The sequence below is a fragment of the Enoplosus armatus genome, chromosome 2, assembly GCF_043641665.1.
Source record: "Enoplosus armatus isolate fEnoArm2 chromosome 2, fEnoArm2.hap1, whole genome shotgun sequence".
Classification (NCBI taxonomy): domain Eukaryota; kingdom Metazoa; phylum Chordata; class Actinopteri; order Centrarchiformes; family Enoplosidae; genus Enoplosus; species Enoplosus armatus.
In genome coordinates this window covers 11,053,772-11,076,889 of record NC_092181.1, presented here as the reverse complement: position 1 = coordinate 11,076,889, position 23,118 = coordinate 11,053,772, and the positions used below count along the sequence as shown (strand labels likewise).

Sequence of the window (23,118 nt, the reverse complement as noted above, 5' to 3'; positions counted from 1 at the left end):
CAGGAGGCTATTCATATTTATTGTGCATGTGTCATAGAGCTAAATGAAGGATGACCTGTATTGATATTAATTACTATTTTTTCACGGTTCTATGAATGAAAATCATTATATATATATTTGTATCACAGTAACAAAGCCCTTTAGCGAGTGCTCACAAGGTAAAAGTAACATTGTAAAAGCCACCTCTAAAACATCAGAACATTCTTAAATAATTGTATAAAGATTAGTTATGTAGGCCGGGCCTACATTGTAGGGTTGCTGTTACTCAGTCAAGACAGTAAACAGACCTGAGACGGCAGATACTTGAGCTTGTCATTGCTACTGGGGCAGTGAAAACATTACTGTGTCATTAGATGTAACACATGTATCATGTTAAACTGAAAATAGTTAAAGTCATATATAAAAACTATCTCAGTAAACTACGAGTTATGGTCAATGTGTAGCACGATGTCATCCTCTGTTGAGACAGAGCAGAAATGTATGTCAATGAAATACTGCAGAATAACACACAATAACATTAACTATTAATCACATTCTTCTCATTTTTGAGAGTTTGGTCACGCAACTATGTGATTTTTCCAAAACCTGTTTTAAGGAAATCATGTAATGTCACATTTCTTCCCCCACAGTAATCTGAGGCTACACTTTACAAGAGTCAATTCTCTCTGGGGTTATCAAACCACATTAACATGGCTCTCCCCTCAAACAGTGATGAGCTCAGATCTCTGCCACAGAGAGTTAGACACAGTGCCAGTGTGAACCCAGCGCTGCTCTGACTGTGAGAGCTGGCACTCATCCATCTGGGTGGATGAGACGTAATGGCGCTATCAGTGGGAGGGAAACAGCTAATCTGCCTCGTGTACTGATGTGCCCACAAACTGAACGAGCAGTTTCATCTATTGACCAGATGAGCTGGCATGTTCCCAAACTGACTATCCCCAACAATGAAACCATGTGTTTGTCACTGTTGGTGGTAATTATTGCACATTTAGTGGTACACTCTTGAATTTAAACTCTTAACTGTCCATGTTCTGCTGTACTATTAGGGAATAAAGTAAATAATTTGATTATTTCTTATTTCTTTCAAATCCCAAGTGGACAAGTTCCTCTGTCTTTCTTCAGAAACAGACTGTTGCTGATCAGAGGTGGCACAGTATCTTTTGACAACAGCTCCATCTAGTGTCATTTCTTCAGAGGCACTCAGCTTCCCATGAGTAATCAGTGTTGAGTCACAGTGTAAAACTTCAGAAGCCTCTCATTGTCTTTATTACCAGGAAGAAGAAATCTTTATCCCCCAAACTTTTTCATACACTGGTGCTCCATGTAAAGTAAGAGATGCAGAGTCAAAGTCATTTTCAGAGTGGGAGTGATTCCAAATGATTTGATTTAATGCAATTTTCTTTTAGCATTTTAACTGTAAAGTGCTGACTGTTTACCACCTGAAGTAAAAGGTTCATTAGGGAATCTGCTTTCTGACTGAAAAGCGAGTGAGAGAATGTGGCGGATTTCCTCAAGTATGAGTGGTTAAACCGTAAAGTAAAAGACAACTCTGACATTTCAGTCAGATCTTTTTAATTGTGGACAAATTAAATTAAAATACACATGAAAAGGTAGTCCACCCTTTTCCAACCTAAGACACTGTAATTTGCTTATGCAGCACACTCAGGTTTACTCAACACAAACCCTTGCTTCATGTTCAAGGCCTTTCAAAATGTACTTGCAGTGGGAATGGATTTAAAAATAGTTTCTTTTTAACTAAAAGTAGAGAGTCTGGTGATTCTAGATTCTTGTAATATATCTTATAATTTGTTTAATATAATCTTTCTGCGTTGTTGCAAAGTCAGTTTGAAATGCTTGTCTCCTCTAATGAGACTATAGTACACACTGTACTTATATAGTAAAGCAAATAAAAGTAAACACGAGGTAACGTTGTAACAAACAGTTATGCAGATGCTCTATTTAAAGACTGACAATATCATTTTCAAAGATATGTGAAATGCAAAAATGGCACCGGGTCAGAAAAGGCCTTCAGGGTATTCCAACAGTGGTTTAAAGTGCCCTGGCTAATCCGTCTTAAGTGTTGTTTCAATATTCTTAAAACTCAGGGGACTTTTGTGAGATTGACCCTTCATGGCTGAAAGAGGAAGCTGCACTTCACTTCACTGCCACATCTTACCCAGAGGGCATTGTGATCTCCTAGAAGTCCCTCTGCACAATGTCATGGAAAGAAAAAGAGATACGCAAGCTAATAAACAATATTTGCTCTCATCATCATACTTATTATGCTCAATTAATAGGCCAGCTTCAGGGCACTTTGGCACCATTTTTGATCCTCCACCTGGTTTTGGTTTTGTGACGTTTATGTGGATGAATATGAGTGTTTATTTTTATGCCCCATGTTATTCTAGTTGTTCTAGGTGACACACTAACATTTGCGTGTAGAAACACTGAAATATGATTGAGATAAGAAAGGAGGAGCGCTGAAATGAAAAGTGTCCCACTGGTGCATGAAAAAGTCACACATGTCTTTGGTAAACTGAGTGATGATGATGATGATGATGATGATGATGATGATGATGATCCACTTTTTTAAAACTTTAAACTACAGTTTGAGTTAGTAGAGGTGGTTCACACTGCTTGGTTCTACTTACAGCAGCATATTTTGGTGGAGGAAGCCTGTGAGAAAAACAGGACAATCAATTGTCACAGTTGGTATTTTACTCCAGTGTGTGTGCTGACTGGCAGATCTTATGTGGAACTGAAATGGCCTTGACTTGTATTTTAAGGGTTGTGAGTTTTTACCAAAAGTAAAGGCCACATTAAATTGCCAGATTGCTGAAGGCAGTTTGGTGTGACATTGTCCCCATACAAATATCAATATGAATGCATTAGTCCTCTGTGGAACCATTAATCGCATATTCATTTACATGTATATTTTTTCACCCACTCCATTTATATCTATTCAATATTTATTACATGATGATTTATTATAGTCTCATATTCAGTCTCAAAGGCTTATTTTTTAGCTGAATCTGCCGACCTGGAAGTCTGGGCCAGAAGTAATGCTAAATAAATGCTGAAATACACTTTTATTGTATAACTAATGCATTCACACACTCTATAAAACTGAATAAATTCAATTTGTGAAAAAAAAAGTCTCGGTAAATCATAGGAATGTTTTAATGCCATGATGATCTGAACATACAGCACTAACTCCCATGAGTCCATCCTAACAGGACCAGGGAAGGAAGCTCATGAATAATGTATCAGTTGTCCATCTCTCTCTCTCTCTCTCTCTCTCTCTCTCTCTCTCTCTCTCTCTCTCTCTCTCTCTCTCACACACACACACACACACACACACACTCCTTTAATGGCATTTCTCTCTTTATCGCCCCATCCCGCCTCTTCAGTATTCCTGCATCTTCTCATCCTCCTTTCTCCATCTAGTTCATCTTCATTGGATGGGATATGGGATGCCTGAAGGACAAGTCTGGGTGTTTGTCAGTCTCATTAATGGTGACAGTGGCTTTTTAATGTTTCCTGCTGGATTTCATTTGTACAATGAAGAGGTCATTGCTTCTCTGTTTGCTTTGTTGAGAGGGATTCATTACTACATTTGATTTGACATGATCTGATGACACTGTAGGCCTGTGTGTGTGTGTGCGTGTGTGTGTGTATCTTATACTACACTAACGCGACTGATTAGACATTTTTATGAAGAATTTGTTTCACTCCAACTGTACTCTTCGGGGGCCAGAACAAACTTAAGATCTTTAAAGTTTTAACAAAATATAAGTTATTGTACAAGGAGGAAAAATATCAAAATATATCTATTTAGATAGCATTTTTAATTAAAACACAAACAACAGAAATTGCTGAACAATTACTGAATAATTGAATTGTTTCTTTATATAATTTACAGCACACCAGAACAAACGAAAAAGTTGCTACAGGGTGGACAAAATAACATAAGAGAAAAATAATGATAATAATCTGTACAATCTCTACAAGCCTAAACAGCCTGATAACAATATAGTTTTTGTTAATGCTGTGTCAGAGTGGTTTCTATTTCATACTCATTTTTGAGGCCATATTTTGTGATAGTGTTGTTAGTGAATTGCATTAACATGCTAGTTAGTCCAACCCCATTACTACAATAAAATGAACGATATATAAATAGTATTATTATATACTTATATTAGTTTAGACAGTGTGACAAGATTTAAAAAGTAGAGGAGAAAGAACACAAAAAGGCACAGGGGTGAAATTAGACAGACAGAAGTGGTTTTGCAGCTTTAATTTTGAAGCTGTGTAAAATTTAGGATGAACACTGTAGCTGAGAATACATGTTCAAATGACGGACTCACAGAAATGCATGTGCTTTGGTGATGATTATGATGGTGGTATGATGAGGTGTGTGTGTTTGCATGTGTATGATGATGATGATAATGACAATAAAGCATCTGCCCTGTTAGTTGCTGCGGCAGTTTAATTTAGGTAATGCACTGGAGTGGAGAAAAGGGATCTTCTAGTCAGAAATAAAGACTTTTCTTTCTTTTTCAAGGCACATTTTGGCCCGTTTGTGCCTTTATTTGAGAATGGACTGTAGAGAAATGACAGAAAATCTGGGGAGAGAGTGATGGGAAATTACATGCAACAAAGGTTCCCCCGCCGGAGTCGAGTTGTGGATGTTGCGGTTTGTGGTCAGCACCTCATGCACTCTAACAAAGACTTTTCCAACCGAACACACACTAACAGCCCATAGAGTGCTTCTCACTGCTGCACTTTGTTCAGAGCAGAGAGGCGAGATCAAGAGGGAAACACATTTGAGCATTCCTGCCAATAAGCAATTGCTTTTAAATCTCATCTTTAAGTCTGAGTTACCTATTAAACCCAGACTCATTACTAATTAATGAAATGAATTAATTTGCTTGCTTGTTTTATTTATTTATTTATTTATTTTTACCTTTTTTAAGTAGAAAAATACCAAAAGATAATTGGAAAATCAATTACCAAAAAAGCAACTTTATTTGGGGATATAACAGCTTGGCTTCCTGACAGAATCAGAGAGAACTCCCTGCTTTTAATCAGTGATGTAGACTCAAAGCCTGATTGGACTCAAGGGACTTGAAGATGTGAAGCCTTTGAAGATCAGCCCTCCAATATGCACTGCTTTTCAAAGTCTCAAAACCACCCACAATAGTGGCTGCTCGCAGCCACTGACCTAAACATGCAGGACTTTGGGAAGTCGGCGGGCACAAGGGACAGATGGTCCACACTGATGGCTGTGAAACCACCAAGAGGCTGAATGCCTTGGTGCCGATACCACTCTGTGCTAAACGGGAAAGAAAATTAGAAAACTGAAAAGTCTGTGCCCCCCCTCCCTTCCTGTGCCAGCTTGTTTCATTTGGTGTGACATTGGAGCTCACATGCATCTCTGCATTCAAAAAGGCCTGTTGTCTCCCTCTCCTTGTCTCTAGTTTGGGGAAATTCTGGTTTATTACAACTTGGGTCTTATTGTCCAAGTTTGGGCCATTGTTCCTATCAGTGACCGAGTTAATGGCTGAGATCTGGGATCATGGTGACATGGCTGAAAAAAGAAGTCAGAAAGGGCTTAACTTTTGGCTTGTTTACAGACTGTCAGATCATCTGACTGTTCATTTCTTGTCCTTTCTGACTTTATCTTAGCATGTTCCCAGATCGCAGCAATTATTTGTCTACAGTGTTATCACAACTGAGAGAAATGATGGCTGAAGTTATTAAGATAAGTGGTTGCAATAAACTGGATTTTTCCTTTAAAGCTATATGTGTCTGTGTATCCTTAATATTAATGTAAGAAATGGAAAAAAACAGAAAGATTTGCTGGTGTAAACTACAGCTTGTCATAGCATAGCAAGCCTCTGGAAGCCTCAGGGCTGAGTCTGTGTTTGCTTTCTTTAAGCCCAATATCATATGCTCTTTAACTCACTATTCTGCTCAAGGCGCTGTCTGCGCACACTACATTACACTGGTGTCTGCAGCAGGCAGCTTCCCTGAACAACACTACAAGACAAGCAAGAGAACGGGGATATAGGTGTTGTTCATTATTTGTAACTGTCACTCATCTAGGAAAAAGTAAAATGAGCATGAATGTAGTTAAAGACATTCACACCTTTGAGCTGCTCAGTACTTCTCTAGTCTTCTATTAACAATTACTACTGTATGATCCTCGACTGAATGAACTGTAAACTGAGCGACTTGTGGTGCACAAATCATGTTCATGTTTAAAGGAAAGGAAGATTCATATTAATATATTATATAATATTAATATTTGTTGCTGACTACAGTCATCATACCAGCTGAGACTTTTGCCACCATGTCTCAGCTCGTATATCTCCTTTGCACATCCAAAGTTTGAATGTTTCCTCTCTACTTACCTCTGTTGATATTTCTTCCCTATCTTACTTTGTCCCTGTTTCTCTCATTTGTTTTTCAAAAGAAACAATATCCAAAGGCTTCCTCCTTCACCCTACAATTTTGCTAGAATCAGCCTGAATTTTGACAAAATTGTTTCAAAAGAAATAACCAACTGCCCCCAATTTCCTATCTAAATAGCCAATTCTAAATCTAAATGGCACATTGGCACATTCACTAATGCTGTACACCAGGCAGCCACGCAGCATTAATCTCTTTCACTGGATAAGCCAGACTGTGGTAGCTTCTCAAACTGGGTGGAAAACAAGAGAAAAAGAAACCGCAAAGAAACACTATCAACACTTAAAGCAGCATATTTGTGAGGCAAGGTCGTGGAGGAGTCGCTCTTGGCACAGGCCAAAACCTGCATGGAAGAAGAAAACACCATGAGAAACAAGGAAGCTGGCCGAGGAGACGTCAATTACCAGAGTGAAATGGCAAGCTGCGCCAAAGCACTCTCTCAAGTTAAGCAGGGACAATTGGAGGAGCTGGAAAGTGGAGAGAGGAAGAAAGTGAAGTTGAAAAGAACTTGGGAACATGGTGATGATGAGAATTAAACTCATTATCAGTGGCCCCTGTGTCCTCCCATTACCACAGCCACTTTACACAAGCTAGCTGAAAAGCCAGCATTTTTTTTTTACTGAGCAGCACTCAGACACATCTTGTCAGGATGCAAAAAATAGCCCAAGGACAATACACTTGAAAGCCAAACTACATGCAGCATTTGAAGGGAAGAGACACAGACGCACTGACTGACATGAAGTGGGACCGTGTGACTGGAAAACCAGGATCCACCTAATAGGGATTTGTAGTTTGCTCTAAGGGGAGTTTTTCAGGTGCCACGAGAGATGTCTCATGTAGAGTCCAACATCTTTTTCCAATCTTACTGCTATCTTTTGCATCTTTTCTCACACATTTTCTCTTGATCTTTGGTAAATTGTAGTTTTGACTTCTTAAAGGGTGATACACTTGTGCAGAGTTAGGGCTGAGTCAAGAACTGTTGCTGCTGTGGGCCTGTAGAGCCAAGCCCATTGTGACAATGTATGTGATATTGGGCCATACAAGACCGACAAGATGATCGTGGGAGTTTTCTAAGTCCTTATATCACATCTCTCGGCCTCTGTCTGCTCACCGGCTGTGACTCCCCCTACTCTCCCCCCTTTGTTAATATGACTGAAGTGCAGTGGACGATCCACAAATTGAGAGCTACGCCCACTCTGCTGCATCACAGCCAGAAATGTGGCACGAATACATTCTTGTCACTTGCTTTCCTAAATAAGTAAAATGTGAAACTACTGAGCTCCTTTCCGTGTCCTCCTCTGTATGCTCCTTTTTTGTCCTATCTCAATATCATATTCTCATGTCACCATTCCTCCCATCCCTTCCTCCACCTCTCTCTCCTCACTTTATCTCCTAATCCTCACTATCCTATCCTATTTCCAGTCTCTCTCTCTGTACACACACACACAAACACACACACACACACACATTCAGACCCTGACAAAGACTCTTTGCACTCTTTCTGATCTCCTTGCAGGGACCAGGAAGTGACTCAGACCCTGGGATCTTTGGATGAGGCTCCCAGTCCAAGAGATGAGACAGAACAAACAGCGGCAGCCCCGGCCAAACCCCGCAGGCCCTCTCTGGTAGCCTCTCTCTCGCTGTGTCAGTGTGAAAAAGAAGATCGCTCTCCAGAAAAAGACCCCCGACTGCAAACAGCCCAGGGCTTAACGTGCCAGGCCTGGCCCTGACGTAGACTGTATAAGACTGCATTCATTTAGGGACATGAAATCTGGTCGTGGCAAAGATTTATGTCTTACTTTTCTATGTTTATGAGCTGGGTGATCTTTTGCGAAGCAGACTGCTTCTACTTCAAAGTGGTTTTGATGGATGTTTTTAAAGAAATATTTCATCAGTGGTGATGCTTTCAACTTCCTTAAAGTTGCTGCTACAGTAGTTCGGCCCCACATCAAATCTCTCTAATCTCCGCTCTGCTGTCAGGGGTGGTGTTTTTATCCTTTGCTTGATTTCTAGATGTTTTGGAAAACATTTGACACCCAGTTTCTGAACTGCATGTGCGTTTGTGTGTATGTGTTTGATGTGTTTTTGTGCGTGATTGAGCAGACCTGCTTGATTAGCCTTTTAATTGTGTGTGAACGACAAACTGCAAACCCTGAGCGTTTATTTTATCCTAGCAGAAAATCACTTAGTTCTCCTGCTATCTAACATTACTGTATCTGTTAGGGAAGGTCTGCTGTTTTCTTCTTCCAGCAGCTGTTCACACCGCCGTTCTCCCATTGGCTTGGCTGCAACCGTGGAGGGTGTGGTCTGGATGAACGACGCTGCCTCCTTTGTTAAACCGTGCAGTTTAATATTGAATAGTAAAGAAGCCTTTGCCGTGTGTGATCGATATAGATGCCATGAACTTCGTTTTTATTCATCATGAAATTGTACTTCATCAAGGAATGCATTTCAGTATTTATGTAAGTTATAAGTTTCCACCTGTAGCAGGACTGAAGATATGTCCAGTCAAAGGAATAACTCAAAGGAATTAAACGAAAACTGCGATTGTGTCACACTCGGAAACTTGGATTGAACTCCGAGTGAAGTTCAGGCGGAAGAGGAGCACTAAACGAGCAGTTAATTGTCGAGACTTGGCTTGATGAGAGGAAAAACCGCGAGACGCGAGCGCTTCCTCTGACCGTGTTCATGGGCACCTTGCGCTCCTCGCCGTCTGCGTAAGCTGCTGTGGAGGCTCCACACATTATGAGACGCCATGGCATGGTGTGACCGAGGGGTTCAGACTCTGCTGGCCGTCGTGGGGGCCTTCGTCGCCTTCAGTCTCATGACCATCGCCATCGGCACCGATTACTGGCTTTACTCCCGGGCGTACATCTGCAACGCCACTAATGCCACCTCGGACGAGACCCAGATGCAAACCAAGAAAGTCAGAGGCGACCTGACGCACTCCGGGCTGTGGAGGATCTGCTGTATCGAAGGTAAAATAAAGTCGAATAAGTTAGTAACTTTTGTTTCTCAAACTTTTTTTTGTTACATACCAAGTGCTCACTGGCACAGGTGAGCATCTGAGCAACAGCTGGTCTCTTTCTGATTGTTTGTTTCACGGTGGGGAGGTGACCATCTGCGCAGCGTGATTGATAAGAAATAAAACGGATTTAAATTTGGGAACTCCGAGTGAAAATAGCCGAAACGCTGTCCGTTTGTGCGAAAAAAGTACACGGGCATTCGCAACAAATATATCCCAGTTTGTGTGGCGTGACGACGCACCAACAATGGAAACTTAACTATCAGTCATTTGTATTGTTAAATGCGTTAAATATCACTTCTGAAGTGACGTGGGCATTATATTGCATGAGAAAATTTGGAGGGAAACTGCTGCTTGTTGCGCGCAAAGGCGGTGTTGTGCGTGCGTAATGTGACGTTTGAGGCAGTTTCCTTTGTATATGATGCAGTTTGTCACTGAAAAAGGAGGCTCAGTGGACAGATCACGGCATAGAGCCAAATCTAATGCTTCCTCTTATGTTTTACATTTTGTTACAAGCAAGAAATGTCGCCTGCTCTGTAATAATTTAAGGACTCGTCCTGATTTTCTCATTAACTCGCTACGGTTGCTTGGCAACTACTTCCATAAAATTGCTTAGACTGATGAAATAATTTCCAGCGACAGAAGTATCGTTTTTAGCAAGAAACTGACTTGCTTCATAAAATCCTGTCCACGTTTTCTCAGCTGTTGTGCTGCGCATCCACCGCCCCCCCCCCCCAACACACACGCTTGACGAGTTTTGGGCTGGGCTTCCTGAGCTGGTCGAGCAGCTCGTTATTGTTTGGACACGCTTGCACACTTTTGCGCTTGACTGCTTCAGTGGAGAGAAGCCAAATCAATGAAATCAATCATATGAGCCGTGAAAGTGGTCACCAGTGGCGTCCTCCATCAGCACAGCTTGTTGTGGCGCTGTCCACTGCTGGTGGTACTGAAGGCTCCACGCTGAATGATTTGGTTCCTTTTCACCAACAACCCAACTAAGTAACTCTTTGCATTTGCAAGATGAACTGGGATCTGTGATGGTTTCTGCAGAATTTAGTTGTTCAGATTTTCCATACTTGCCTACAGGTGGTACCTCGGCATGTTTATGCATGCTCATTCATGTTTTGCAGCCAAACAGATGTTTCAGTTGCAAGCAGAGAGGAAAAATCCAGCAATTTGTTGTGTACTGTGATTGCATTGTTCCCACATCAGAACACTGACAATAATTGCATCACAGAATAATAGTATAACATAAGGAAAATCTGTTTTTTATGGCACTGGACATTCATTCACCATTTAATTCTTGATCACAAGAGAGAATACTTGTCTGTCTGAAGTTACTAAATCAAAGGAAATTACTTTAATTCCCAAGCCATGTAGTGTTTACCATGACATGATGTTTCCATGTGGCATTAAGGCAGCATCTCTCAGACATGTAGAGAGATCTAACAATGTTGTGGGTGAAGAGGCAACACTTCAGCCCAGAGGTTTGTTTCATATGCCGACGAATGCTGCATCACACATGGTGTGTGTGGCTCTTTTGCTCTGAACTGTACTCTTACTGAGATTTTATATATAAAGATGCATAACTATTCATGACTTTCCTGTAAATTTAATCAAAAGACACGTTCCCAATCTCACTCTCTCGCTTCAAGCCTTTGAGAGCATCATCAGCAGAAGTGAGATGGAGGAGTGCTTTGCTGTTCTTAAACATCTGTCGTCTTCTCCACCATCTTCTCTTTCCACGCTCACATTGTTGGGATGTGTGTTACATACAGAGCTGAACCTAAAAGTTAAACACCTTCCCTTGCTCTTTCTCTCACACACACATCACATCAGCACTATTGCCACACTTAACACCTGTATGTACAACTGATGCCAGCTGAGCCCAAAGGACTTATGTTAATGGCATCCAATCAAAAACTTGCACTTTAGAGATCATAGTGACTTACAAACATATAAACAATTGGGATATATCCCCTAAAGTTACACCCTCTTTTGCCAAATGCAAAGTCATTCTTAGTGCATATTTTCCCTTTATGATTGACTTGTTTTTTTTGTTTTTTTAAATAAGGGTCATAGCTTACTCCACTCATTTTACTCTTCCAGGAACAAAGTACAAGATGGCGTCTAACCAGTTATATTAGGTTAAATCAGTGGCATAAATAATGGGCAAGCCCCGGGGCACGTAGGCTAACCTTGTAGAAGAAATGAAGAAAGAAAACACTTGCCAAACAGACATCTGTATGAGTGTTGAGTGTTGTAGAACATGGAGGAGGTTCACTGAAGGTGAGCAATGACAGCAAATGAGGTTTTAAAGGAAAGAAAGCGAAGTCTTGTTCTGCAGCCAGTCATGCTGAAATCCAACAAGAACTCTCACTTAAGAAAGTCACCCCTGATTGCTGCACATGCCGGAGAGGCACTAAAAGATATGACATATTTCAAACATACATTTGACTTCAAATGGACAAATCCCGCTGATTTGCTCTCCCCAAGTTTTTCTTTTTCTTCATGTGGTTGTTTGAGCTTCTCTGTGTCAAAAAGGCTTCTTTCTGGTTTCCTGGCTTTGTTAGTGTGTGTGTGTGTGTGTGTGTGTGTGTGTGTTGCCTGGTGAATGCATTAGTAAGATGTCAAAGGCGTCCTCTGAGAAGCGAAGCTAGAAATGTGATTCTGGGTTGCCGGGGGGAGGTTGCCATGGTGAAGCTATGCTGAGTAATAAAAGATGGGCTCCGGTCTCTCAGACAGATGGGCTCTGGGGAGATACCTCCCCTACTGAGCTCACTCTCTTTCTCTCTCCTCTCTCTATCTTTCTCACCGTCATTCCTCTGATCATTAACTCGCCGGCCTTCTGTTTATATTTCTTAACACAATTATTTCCTTTTTGTTTGATCTCACAAAATAACTTTTTTCATCTTGATTGTTGTCTTTTACCCTGCACCTATCACTGCTGTTTCCTGGACCTTTTGGATGACACAATCAGGAAATAACCAATCCAACCATCCAATTATGCTGAAACACTGATCTTATAAATATAAAATACATGTGAGATACACTCACACACCCTGTATGAACATATTACACACTGTTTCTGTATCAACCCAAAGAGTGTGCTTGGTATATAAAAACTAAAAAAGAAGCTGAGAGAGGGTTGATGAAATCATTTTAGAACACGGCGGAGAGAGAAGTGGGTAATTGAGACACGATAGTGGGTAATTGAGACATGATAGTGGTAAGAGTGTTGTAAAAAAACAAGGACAGAGGATGAGAGTTAAAAGAGACTGAAAAGTGAGGTTGAGAGAGTGGAGTCCGTGAAGACTGAGACTCTGGACTGTTAATGATGTTTCATAACTTTATCTCTGCTTCTCTGTCATTCTCTTTCCCAGCACTCTCGTTAAACATAAAAACAACAACACCTGTTTTGTTTACATTTGGCGCTCCTCACCCAAACATTATGTGCATCCTTATGGCCAAACAAACACAGTAAATGTGTTTCCTAGCTCATAAAACATTTCCGCCACAAATTGTGTAGTTCATCTAGATGAGCTGTCTACCACAAAATGCCATGTAGGAGGCCAGAGGCTATGCTAACTAGCATGCAGAAAGCCAGTCAGACATAGAAAGAATCAGCCAGCTAATATTCACACTGATTTTTTGTAGCCACAACACTGCTCACCACAGCAAACAGTGTGTGCCCCTCAAAAATCCCAGACATAACTGAAAAGCTTCTTACCGGTATTTGCAACTGCGCATTTAAATGTCAACAGTGAGACTGTTACATACAGTACGGTGGCTTTAAAGGTACCCTGTGGAGCAGTGATGTTTATATTCAGTGTTAACACATTGTGTGTATCCTCGAAGCCTGACAAACTTGTTGAGTGTATGTCCTTCCTCGTAAAAAATACATTATAAATTCTGCATTGTTTACATCCAGTTTTGCTCGCTTGCAGTCTTCGTCTTCCTTAACTTTGCTGGTCCATTGCATTTGGTCCAAATGCTTTTAAACTTGATAGATGGCTTTGAACTTACAAACTTACTTTTTGTTATTGTTTTTTCACGTGAGAGGAGAAATTTCAGTTTTTCTGATGAATTCATTTTAAAGTGAATCATACAAACAAACAAACCAGTGCTTACATCTTAAATCCTGTATGTAAAGAATTCCTCTTGAATACAGTTATCTGACAGAACTTGTACCAGGACTGACTTTAGCGTGGAGAAAGTGATCAGCAGTCTCATGATTTGTCGACATGAAATGTTTGATAATGGGCTTTTCCAACCTTCTGATTTGAACTTTTTCTCACATCAGCAATTCAGAATTTCTATGATTTATTAAGACATAACCAACCGCAGTAGGCATGGATTTGATTAAGTAATCAGTTTCTATGGTTGTGAATTGTACAGTATTTTTAACATATTGTGCCTTTTGAAGGAGCATGACCTTATCTTAACATCACTTATTGACAAAATGCCTTCTGTTACAGGAATAACAAAGAGCTCAGACTACTGTTACAGTATTACAGCTTATTGCAGAGTGTATGAGAGAATCCAAGCTGTGATGAGTCTAGGTTATGTTTTTAGTCATGTTTTATACAGTCGATTGCACGTCTATTGATACGTCTGCAGGTGTGTTACGGGTGTCTAGCAAAGCTCCAGAGCAACTAACACAGTAACAAAGGCAGAAATGACAGGATGCAGCAGCCAAATCAGACATCAGACTTTTAATTCAAAGTCTAACCTTTCAATATTCATAACGTTCCAATGTTTTATTCTCTTAAAAGTGGAGGGAAGATTTTCTCAGTGAAGAGACTGGGTGCTTGAATAGAAGGTGCCCGAGGGCTTGAGAACTTCAGATCCACAGCAGCCTGTCCTCAAATGGTTTCTGACATGGTTATAGGTGAAAACAAGACAGTTCAGCACTATTTTAGATGTTCTTTACCAAAAAGAGACTTTTTGTTTTCTATGAATTGTTATGGTGATTCAGAGGACGGTCAACATGCAGTTAATTTAATACCTTCTATCTTAATTGGAGCTTCTCATGCCCAGCTCCATTAGAAAGGTGCAGTATTTTCCATTTTGTCCCTGCACAGGCTGTCACTGCCATCAGCCGCACTCACACTCGGTGTGCTTCTGGCTTCTTTTGCAGGTATCAACAAAGGAAGCTGTTTTCGGATCAATCATTTTCCAGAGGATAACGACTACGATACAGACAGCTCAGAGTACATCTTACGTAAGTCACTGCAACCTCTTCATCTTCAAACGCTTCAACCCTTAATCCTCTTTCTTTCTTTCTTTGAGTGGTGATGGAGTTTTCACAAGGGCACTTAATGTGTCATGACATCTCCATCCCTCCCCCATAAAAGCCTGATGTCATGACAGTAATTGGAGCTATGGAGATGATGAAGTGTGTTGTGTGCTGATGAGTAATAGGGCTTGTCTAAAACGTGACTTTACCCACGTAAGAGCACATCTCACATTTGACCAAGGTAGTTTGATAAAGACATGTAACTACAGCTACGCTGAAAACTGAACAGTATGGGTGAACAGTATGGGTGAACAGTATGGGTAGTCCAGGTTATTACAGTTCAATCAATCTATCCTTGAGGTTTCAGATCAGCTTCACTCTGAAAATCACGTTTGACGCTCTGTGCCCCAAAGCAACTGTTCCCGTCTTCGCTGTTGTCTGTATTGATGAATTTCAATAAGCTCATGGAAATTAAATCCTGCTCTCACTTGGTTAGTGTCGCGGAAAGGCAGGAGCGTCTGCTAATCAGGCCTTATCTGTGGAGGCATTCATCTGTTGAACCTGAGGCAGTTTCTGCTCTTCTTTCACTCCCTTTATTTCTACACATACAGCAGAGTCACTGCATGTGCCAGGCGTGCCATATATTGTTAATTGTACGACAGCTTAAGCTACTCAGAAATGCCATTAATTGGCACTTGAGTAGTACCATGAACGTATAGAGGGATACTTGTTATGAAAAAGAATTTGACGCACAGGGTTTAAGGGATCAGAAAACACATATTAACAACTTTCTATGTTTTATAATCCTTTTGGAAGAACTGCTGCTAGACACATAATTCTTATGCTGAGGGACAGTGCATCTTAGTAAAAGGTGCAATGTGGAGAAATAACATGTGGACCCACTCATAGCTGCATGCACTACTTGAGGTCAAAAACTCCACAGGGAACTTTAATATGACATCATTAAAGCTGCTCAAATCCATATTTTTATATTAACAACAGATGTAATGTGAAAGGTGTTTCTCATATTGAAGAACCCACCAAGAATTATCACCAGGCTCTGCAATTCCCCTCAGCTCTATAGAGCATTTTAGCATCTTTAAGTACATTGTTTTGTTTTTACAACCTTCAACTTAACTGTTTCGCTCTTTTCCAGCAGCTGTTGCAGTGAAAAAGCTCTGATAAAACCATTGTACACACTACCAAACAGCAGCAAAATTAGCGAATAGCTGTTGTTCCTAGTGGAGCATTCAGCACTTAGACATCCACCGACATCATGAATGACGAATAGTCCATTTCTACAACTACAGCTAATTCTACCATTAACATTATTTTATTGGCACCATTGTCATTATCAATGTATCACTTGCTGCTCTCTCTATCTTGCATGAACAGGTATAGTGCGTGCATCAAGCCTATTCCCCATCCTCAGCACCATTCTGCTGATGTTGGGTGGCCTGTGTGTCGGGGTTGGACGCATCTACAGCAACAAGAACAACATCCTGCTCAGTGCTGGCATCCTGTTTGTGGCTGCAGGTAGGACGAGACTGACAGTGCACTACAGATAAACACACAAACTGGTGCAACAACAAATAGATTCTGTGCAGAGCCACAGACAGAAAGAAGGAGAGGGAGAAGACAGACACAATACAACAGATGGTTTGGAGTCTGTGTTAAGTTTCGTCTCATTCTTTTAAAGTTACCCTAACTTTTCCTGTATGTCAACCAAAAATACAATACATGTGCATTTTTTTGTTGTTTAATAAAGTATAGATATCTGACACACTCATAGCACATCTGAACCCAAACTGAGTCAGCCTCCTGATGCTGTGACAAAACGTACCAACAAACGTTGGTAAAAACACACCCTGTGGTGTAATCTGTATCTTCCATTTATGTGCTTAAACTGTAGGCATTTTACATCCATATGCTTTCCTTTCATCTTCTCTCTTAATTCTCTTCATCTCTCTCTCCGTCCCTCCTCCTCTCCTCTCTTCAGGCCTGAGCAACATCATCGGCATCATCGTCTACATCTCCAGCAACGCTGGAGATCCCAGTGACAAAAAAGACGAGGACAAGAAGAACCACTACAGTTACGGCTGGTCTTTTTACTTCGGCGCCCTCTCCTTCGTCGTGGCTGAATCGGTGGGGGTTCTCGCAGTCAACATATACATCGAGAAAAACAAAGAGACGCGCTTCCGAGCCCGACGCGACTTCATCAAAACCACCTCCTCCTCTTCGCCATACTCTCGCATCCCAAGCTACCGCTACAGACGAAGGCGCTCACGCTCCAGCTCGAGGTCAACTGACCCGTCCCGCGAGCCCTCCCCAGTGGGGATGAAGATTGGTGGAGGTAGTGGCGGCGGAGGAGGAGGAGGGTTGGGTATGGGTTTGCCCATGGGGGATATATCCCTGTACGCTCTCAGTAGGAACCCTCTGAAGGGTGGAAGTGGGACTGCAAGGCCCTACAGCCCAGAGAGGGACTCTGGGTTTTTACAAGTCCACAACTGCTTCCAGAAAGATCTGAAAGATGGAGTGAACAGGAGGACCACGCCGGTATGAGGTCAGGAGTGTATTGCTGTGTAAAACAATAAGCTTGATGGAACACATTAGATATTGTACAGTTGATGAGAAAGGACAATTCCTCCCTGGGGCTGTTGAGGCTGCAGGGATGTTGAAAGGTCAGAGCTTAAAATTGTTTTCCTTGCGTCCCTCTGTGACAGAAAAGTGCCAATCTGTGTTTCATTTGGAGGAGGAGGGAATGTGATATCAAAACAACTTTTTTTGAAGGGGATGCAGACAATTTGTAGCAATATTTTAAGAGTTTCATTCTAAAATGTGATACCCTCTATTTGTGACTTCTTCTCTTACAGAAAGGCTGAAACATGTTGTTCTTGTTGTGGTATTCTTGAAAGGAACTTTTCCTGATAGAAGAATGAACCTTTTATAGACTTGATGCTCAATATAATAAAGTTTCTGAATATTGAACTTCAGGTAAAGATGTTTTTCTTCTAAAATAGCTGTAAAGTGGAAATGAACTTATTTCATTTATTCTGAGACAAGAAAAAGATGTTTGTCTCCAAAATTGTTTGCTAAAATTGAGTCATTTACGTGATTGTTTGAGTATTATTGTATTGTATTTGTTTGTTACTTAACACAACTGGTGCTAACTTAATCTGTACACCTTTGATGGTCTTAAGCCTTCTCAACTGCCATTTAAATACTTTTCCTGTATCTCAATAACCCCTCTCAAGCTTGTATGTGAGTCATGTGATAAATATGTGAGTTACTGTACGTGAAACGTGTGTTACGGCTCTGAAACACTGCCACACTATGACACATTCATACAACCAATATGGATTGACAAGGCTCACAGTAATGTCAGTACATTCCAGTATGCCTGTGTGATGTATCGGTGTAACATTATTTGTACAGACTGTCTGGTTTGCTCTCCGTTCGCTCAGGGACGACGCGTGGAACAAATTATTCTACTTTTAGAGATGTAGAGCATGAGAGAGAACGAGAATATGTTTAAGTTGTGTTTGGTTTTCCTTACCTAAGCCAGACAGACTGTGATAGTTGGTGTGTGTAAAAACAGAGGTGAGATCACGCTGTATGTGTTGCTATTAATTAACATGACTTTTGTTTCTGCATTGACTGCCTTTGTGTTTAGAGGGTTTTTTTTCTTACTGCTCCATATCAATGAGAATTGTCTCAAAAATTATCATCTTCAAGGAATTGACAACAACACAGTATATTGAATAACATCAACATGAAACAGAAAAATTGTCACATTACAACACAATTGAAATAGAAAACAAAAAAAGGAGACACAACCATTTTAAAAGAAACAAGCACATTGTGTTATAGCGATGGATTGGCGGGTATGACACATATGTTGAGTTCAAAGCTGCTGATCGAGTACTGAAGGGACGTGTCTGTTAACAAATTGAGCCAGTGCTTAATGGATATTTCAGTTCTATTTTTCCAACTGAGCAATATGAGCCTCTTAGTCACAGTTAATGCTGTTAAAATAAATGAATTTCTGTTTATTTAGCAGGGACAATGCACAATACATATATTGTACCATATATAGCTAGAAGCTCATTTTCATCTGTAGTCCCTGTGATGAAGTGCAGTGACATGGCTGGACACAAGGAGAAGCTGTGGAAGGGTATCTGGGATAGCTTGCCAGTGACATCCGAGCAGAAGGAATGAAGCGGTGTGCAGAGCCAGAAGGCATGAAAATAATTACCTGTTGCATGAGGACAGTACGGCCATTTGCCATCATTAGAGAATCCCATATGGAAGAGTTTGTGAGGTGTTGAATGAGCTCTATGAAGGACTTTGTACTGTATTAATTGGCTTTTAGAATTAAAAGTTGTGGAGAAATTGTCACTTTAAACTAGATTTTGTTTGTTCAGATATGATACGTACTATATATATATATATATATATGAGATAATATTTTGGGGGGTCTCAGTGACTTTAATTTAAGACTGGTCGTAGGTCATGAACAAGCCACCACTGAACAGGTGACACTGACTCCTCCCCTCTCCTTCCATGCGGAGAAGACCCAAATTAAATACCCTTAGTTTTAACATTCAGTCAAATACTGTGATTTGCATTGCATTAGAATTAAAGAACAGCTTTCCTTAACAGTGACTAGGGAGGAATATCCTTCAAAACTCCACTTTGTAATTACAGTTTAGTTCACTATTAGACTTGCTTGTGCTTTAATGCTAATATGAACTGAGGTCCACAGCCTTTGCTGTTCTTTATCAAAGAAGTATGTAGCTAATGATGCAGCTGATGGGCCTGTTATGCTCTGCTACGAAACTGCAGTTGGGCAACCACAGGGTGTTAAAGGAATTCGGCATCAGCCAACGTAATGCTTGACTGAACTAACAGGCTCCCAAATGCTCATCCAGACTTCAAAAAGCTCTGTCTCCTTGTCTCCAAACAAGAGCTGGAGCAAAGTGGGTGTTGTGTGTGTGCGGAGGGCGAGTAGAAGTTCAAATTACTCATTCTTGGTATAAGTACACACTTCACTGGGTTCCATGTCAGCTTCATGGTTTGTTTCCCAGTTGAATATTTTTAGCAGCAATTGGAATTGGTTTAATTTGGTTGTTGGTTTGTGAATCAGAGTCACGGCGGTCGCTATGCGTATTTAAACATACAGCGCTATGAGGGGGACATGTACTCTGTGACGTCGCTGCTCTCCCAGCTATACAGTAGTTGCCATTCAAGTCACTGAAGTCACAGGAGAAGGGGAAGCCTTGAATTAGAATAGACTTATTTTCATTCTGCGTGTGTGTGATGTATCTTTGTAATGCCAACCTTGAATTTGAGCGATTCTTCTTCACCTCTCTCCTCTGTCCATCGCCCAGGCTGTTAAGCCCTGTGAATTTGAATGCCATGGACCCTCACTGATATTTTCATCCACAACAAAGCCCCTCCCGTTGTGTGGCAGTGAAACATCTCCTCCCGTAATTGAGAGGAAAAATGGCAGGGTAACCCCTCCATGCAATCACAGAACTAGCCAACATGCTTGTTAGCATCGGTACCTCGCTGTGCAGGACGGATGAAATAACACTTTGGGGTCTCAACTCAGGTTCTGTCTTTGTAACCTGATTTGCAGGCGTGACAAATGGCTCAGCAGCAGTTCATACTTCATCTTTATACTTAACCTGAGACACACTATGCCATGACAAAGCATCTACAGCTGGCACTTATTTGTTTAAAAGGCAATTCATCAGCTCTAGTTTTTGTCAGTAAAAGCCACTTATATAAAGTTATAAATCATACGTCTCTTCTTGTGAGACTTGGAATGATGACGAAGGCTCATTGTTGGACTAACAAATACTATACAAATACAACTGGCAGGTGTAAATGTTACAATTACAAATTCAATACAAACTGGGAATAGATTTTATATTAATTGAGTTACCGGCTGACACAATCTCCACACACAGAGAAAAGATCATTTGTGCTATTGACAACAGGAAAAAAACATCTTATTATTTTTTTTTTTTTCTAAAACCTCTGATGTCGGACTGTCTATAATGTCATGAACTGCTAGGAAGTCGCCACATGAAGAGAGCAACATACACCGTGTTGATGCAATTTCATTCATTTATATGAGGGAATTGCTGTTTCATCAGCAGTACATGTTAGTTTGATATTATGTGATCTTCATACTGTTTATTAGCACAACATGTACTGTGAATGTGGTGAAAGCCAGATGCGATTTCCTCCTGAGAGATCCCATCTCCACTGGCACTCTCTCTCCTCCCAAGTTCACTTTGAAAATTTTAAATGGCTGAGATTTCTCCCAGCAGGGGGCTCGATTCCTTGCTCCCTGTTGATATCTGTGCCATACTGTCAATCCAGGAACCACAGGCTTCCATTAGGATGACATCTGTGACTGTGCTAAGACTGGATTTAGCCAAAAGCAGTCGGAGCTTAAACCCTTTTTATCTGCTATGACACATGAAAAACAGCAAATCACCATGGCATAGTGTAATATATCCAATTATTTTTCAATGTCTGTAGAAATACAGCTTACCTGATAACAAGCAAACATCCCTCACTGTAAACCTGAGACCTAATTAACCCTTTAAACACACGGGACAGGACTCCTCAGCTGATGTGCGGGAGTTGTTTTTTCTCCCCTATTAAACTAAGTTAAATGGGTTTTTTTTTTAAATAATTTTATAAATATAATTAAGTCATTTTATCCATAATTGTGCATAAAATTCTTGCCACAACCCTCAACCCTCTGGTCTGTGTGAAATACTTACATTGTGTGTTTCAGTTGAGGACATTTCTTTACGGTGAAATAATAAACATTTATTATTAATAATATATGGTACAACAAAGCCTGTAAATACAAAGTGTCTTTAATCATTTAGAGGTTTGTAATATATACTTTTGCTGATAAACTGCTTTGAAATAAAGAGGAGTGAATGAAAATTGAACATCTGTTTGATTTGCTTTGAGGGCATAAAGTTTTCTCATTATGATTTATGTCCATGCTTATTTTTTGACATGATCCACTGAAAACAATCTTTAAGCACACTGATTAACAGTTACTCTTACTTTGATTATTGATATGTTTGTCTTATCCCCATGATAACTGGTCAAGCAACTCAGGTTCATTTGTATTGCCCAATATCACATACAACTCAATGGACTTTATGGACCCACAGCGATAGTTCTCCAAGAAGAAAAGTAAAAACTCCCCCAAAAACTCTGAGTGCATGCGATAAATGTTCGGTAAAAATGAAGACAGACAGGTCAGAATCATACCACCAGCCACCAAAGACTTTAAAGGATGAAAAACAGTCAAATTTAACAATATATCTCTTTTCTTGATCCCAGTCGTTAAGGATCAGAGAGACTAGACTAAACACTTCATTCAGTCATTATTATTGAGAAATCAGAGATGGGGGATGAGGATGGTCACCAGTGCCAGTGTTTGTATTGAGGTACCACAAGTGAGAGCATCCGTCATGCTTTCCACTCATTGCAGTAAGGATTAACCCAAGATAACAGCAGGCAACAGCTACAGTAGTTAATCCAGGTCCCTCATTTATCAAGACCACTTATTGGAAAGACAGTAAATGAAAGCTGAACTTTTTCAATCCCCGTCATGTTCATGCACACTCAGTCAGTAACTTAAAAGTGAGCGTAGTACATTTTCACTACTCTACTTCAAATGCTGCAGAAACGGAACTTTTGGTAAATGAGGTTGTCACACACCAGAAGCCTCTGTCGTGGATTAACAGCACCCAAGAAAAAATACCACATGGCCTCGCAGCAGGCGGAGGCTGCTGTACATTATGTTACACGTCTTCCCAAAAGCTGGAAAAACAAAAAACAGCGTAGCCACCTGTTGCTCTCATTTATAAAGTTGTGTAAGGAAAACTTATGTCCCAAATCCTGCTTCAAAGAAAGTTCATAATTTTCAATCTATGTCTTATTGCTTTCTTTGATTATTGCAAGTACATTTCAACACAGTTTGAGTCAGTAAGTGTAATTAAATTAAAAGTTAGCTCGACAATGAGCTCTATCCAACGTGTCTTATAGTAGCCTTCATAGATTAATTACACAAAGGTTGATTCATTTGCTTTTTCTCTTTGCAGTCTTTCATCATTTAGACGTAATTAATTCAGCTTGTCAGCGACTACACCGTGAAATTACAAAATTCATTCTGTCACACATACTTGACACACATATTGGGTTTGTGTGCAGTGTTCAGAAATGACATCCCATCAGTATACAAGTCTGAGTCTGGACTGAACCTGGCTGCATGAACACCTTTTAACCTTGTAAAGACAAAACAAAGTTGATTTCGGTCAAATATGGCCAAAGATGA

General features: G+C 40.5%; 1 protein-coding gene across 1 annotated transcript; it reads left to right on the top strand.

The window, feature by feature from the left end:
* Positions 1-9,229: 9,229 nt before the first annotated feature.
* Positions 9,230-17,300, top strand: LOC139295727 (voltage-dependent calcium channel gamma-4 subunit-like). Its single transcript, XM_070917981.1, has 4 exons — positions 9,230-9,452; positions 14,640-14,723; positions 16,134-16,274; positions 16,738-17,300. Exons 1-4 carry the CDS (start codon positions 9,230-9,232, stop codon positions 17,298-17,300), a joined length of 1,011 nt encoding a protein of 336 aa, XP_070774082.1.
* Positions 17,301-23,118: the final 5,818 nt, after the last annotated feature.

Bases quoted from the DNA above. Each gene is read 5' to 3' on its own strand.
- LOC139295727 (XM_070917981.1), top strand. From the start codon at position 9,230: ATGGCATGGTGTGACCGAGGGGTTCAGACTCTGCTGGCCGTCGTGGGG. The intron at 9,453-14,639 runs GTAAAATAAAGT...CTTCTTTTGCAG, and splicing joins GAGGATCTGCTGTATCGAAG to GTATCAACAAAGGAAGCTGT. The intron at 14,724-16,133 runs GTAAGTCACTGC...TTGCATGAACAG, and splicing joins CAGCTCAGAGTACATCTTAC to GTATAGTGCGTGCATCAAGC.